General features: G+C 35.5%; 1 protein-coding gene across 4 annotated transcripts in view; it reads right to left on the bottom strand.

Moving 5' to 3' along the window:
• NLK (nemo-like kinase) overlaps positions 1–2,983 on the bottom strand; it is a 133,545-nt gene that overhangs the window by 22,679 nt on the left and 107,883 nt on the right. For all 4 annotated transcript variants that reach the window (XR_001514599.1, XR_001514600.1, XM_015566713.1 and 1 more), the window contains exon 6: positions 1,263–1,472. Coding sequence is in view for 2 of the 4 variants with exons in the window: in XM_015566713.1 (XP_015422199.1) it covers positions 1,263–1,472 (210 nt within the window). In the remaining 2 variants the exon portion in view is untranslated. The remainder of the gene's footprint in view (positions 1–1,262; positions 1,473–2,983) is intronic.

Here is a 2,983-nt window from a genome sequence, read left to right as displayed (position 1 = left end):
GACCTTCCTCCTCATTTCACTTGGGTGACTCCTCAGTGTTATTCCCTCAGAGAATTCTTTAGTACTGCTCTGCTCCATCGGCATTTTCTATCTCGACCTGGTTTAATTTTTTAAAGGCAGAGAGAAACATGGATTTGAGAGAAACACATCGATTGGTTGCCTCCTGCACACACCTGATCAGGGCCAGGGCCGAGGAGCAAGGAGAAGCCTGCAACCAAGGTATATGCCCTTGACCAGAACTGAACCTGGGACCCTTTGGTCCGCAGGCCAATGCTCTATCCAAATGCTCTATCCACTGAGCCAAACCAGCTAGGGCTGGTTTAATTTTTCTTCATAGAATTTATCATTACTTGGGATTATATTTATTTATATACTTATTTAATTTCTGTATTATGTGAAAGTTTCACAAAAGGCAGGAACTGTCTTATTTACTGCTACAATCCTAGCATCCTGGCATACCACCACCATTATATTTCTTGAGTGCTTACTGTATGCCAGGCCTTATTTTCAGCTTTACTATTTCATATAATCTGTATAATGATCCTCAGAACAGTTTAACCTGGCCAATAGTTAATAGATAGTTAGGTGACAGAGCTAATATCTGAACCCACCAATTTGATTCCACAGCCTAAGCTCATCATTGTTACATTATTCTCAAGCAAATAATACTGTTAAAATTTATGAATAAAAAATAACTAGAAATTATCCCAAGAAAATATGTGTAGTAATGAATTAGCTATAAAGGCAGACAATGAAAGCATTATGGTGTCCCAAAGCTACATTTTTATCAGCTCCTGATGTTCTCTGACATATAGAAATATTTTAGCCCAATAATAAAGGTTAGAAATGTGTCTAAATGTTTAGATTTAAAGAAACCAGCACTCAAAAATTTATGTTCTAAGCATAAAGTCTAAGTACATTAAGCCACCAAATACATTTTCAAGTCAGACCAAGTCAGCCAAAAAGAACAGAGGCCCTCCGACAACTGAAGATTGTACCTGTGCAAATTGTTATACAGGCTGCTGCTATGCACCAGTGCATGCAATAAAGTGAACCCTCCCTCTAATAGGCCTGTAAGTTATAAAATGAGTCTCTCTGTAATCTGCAACTTCATAACTTTCTGAATTGTGAGTGAACCTGAATTTGCTAAAAGCAATTTAGACAGTACAATGAACAAGCCCAAAGACATATATGCAAGATAGTTTTTCCTTTAAGTCTGTTAATAGAATTGGAAGTTTCTAAAGCCTAAAGTGATATCATACCTGCTGAATGGGACTCTGTGCCTGAAACAGTATTCTTCGTCCTAGTAGTTCTGCAAAGATACACCCGACAGACCAGATGTCAATAGCATTGCTGTAATGACGGCTGCCCATCAGGATTTCCGGAGCCCGATAATACTGAGTAACAACTTCCTGAGTCATATGACGAGATTCATCTAATTCTTCCACTCTGGCCAATCCAAAATCACAAATCTAAATAGAAAAGATTTTCAAAATATTGTCAAACAGACAAATGGTAAAGTACAACAAAACAACAAAAAACCAAAATCCTGATAGATCTTTGAACTTTGAAAAGTTTTCAATGATATAGGTAGAGAATATATGTGTCAATATATAATTTGACCTTACCCTGTATTTGGAAAAGAGGGAAAATTCTCAAACTTCTATATTTTTATATAAAATGATGTCTCTTAAAAATATGCTTCTCACCTTTAATGTTTTCAATTGACAGCAACCAAAAAAAACCACAACAAAACAAAAAACAGCTGAGTGCGTTTTTCTAGGTTTAAATTTTTTTTTAAAATATATTTTATTGATTTTTTACAGAGAGGAAGGGAGAGAGATAGTTAGAAACATCGATGAGAGAGAAACATCGATCAGCTGCCTCCTGCACATCTCCCACTGGGGATGTGCCCACAACCCAGGTACATGCCCTTAACCGGAATCGAACCTGGGACCTTTCAGTCCGCAGGCCGACGCTCTATCCACTGAGCCAAACCGGTTTCGGCTTCTAGGTTTAATATAAAAACTAAGTTATCTATTTTCAAGGCTGGCTTATCAAGAAAGATATTATTTTAAAAAAGTATAACCTGAAGACTTCCTGAGCTATGTTCACTATCTTTATGGAAATACATATAGTAAAATTTCTTTAAAGCTATAGGTTTCCAATTGAATCCTGCTAAATATAGTTCGCAGGAGGTATTTCAGGAGTTCCATAACCACTGTACCTAAACTTCACGTGTATCTTTATTTAAAAGACTAATTCACATTCAGATGTGTAAAAATGTCAAAATGTAGTAAACTGTGTAATACCAGTGCTACTAGATTCATTTGTTTCTTCATGCCATAAATATTTAATTGAGTGCCTGTATGTTTTAGGCAGTATGCTAGAACCTGAAGACACAACATTAAATGAGAAAGACTGGTTAATAAATATGTAGACCTAAAAATAAATCTTTTTTGGTTTTTCTTTTTTAACTAAAAAGAGATTGCAAGGTGAGCTGTTAGTAAGCAGTTGCAGTGCCGGCAACTTCTGCTTACTTTTAGAAATGAAGATTTTCTTGATACCGGGCAACTAAAACAAACACTGGGAGCATTGAGGATAAAAGAGTAACGGCTATCTAAGCGACAGTGTTCTCACTGATTAACTTTATGAGTCAATATTATAAATGACAAAATAACACTTTTTGTCTGTTTTCTACATTGAGGTCCTTGCATATGATTTTATTTGAAAAAAATAAAATACCACTACTTCAAAGGAAACAAATTTTACACCTAATTTTTGACAATCCTCTCTTTCTGTCTTCAATTTATTATGTCTGGTCCCATCGAATGAATTCGTGTTTGTATATGGGGATATTCAAATACTACCACAGGCTAGTGACACTAATTTTTAAAACTCTATTACTTGGCCATGAACTTTTAGCATATTTTAAAAAGCAAAACAAAACACATATCTCCACTTTCCTATATCTTTCCTGTAT

The sequence above is a fragment of the Myotis davidii genome, unplaced genomic scaffold, assembly GCF_000327345.1.
Source record: "Myotis davidii unplaced genomic scaffold, ASM32734v1 scaffold363, whole genome shotgun sequence".
NCBI classification, from domain to species: domain Eukaryota; kingdom Metazoa; phylum Chordata; class Mammalia; order Chiroptera; family Vespertilionidae; genus Myotis; species Myotis davidii.
Note: the sequence above shows the minus strand (reverse complement) of the source record. Positions and strands in the feature narration are given on the sequence as shown.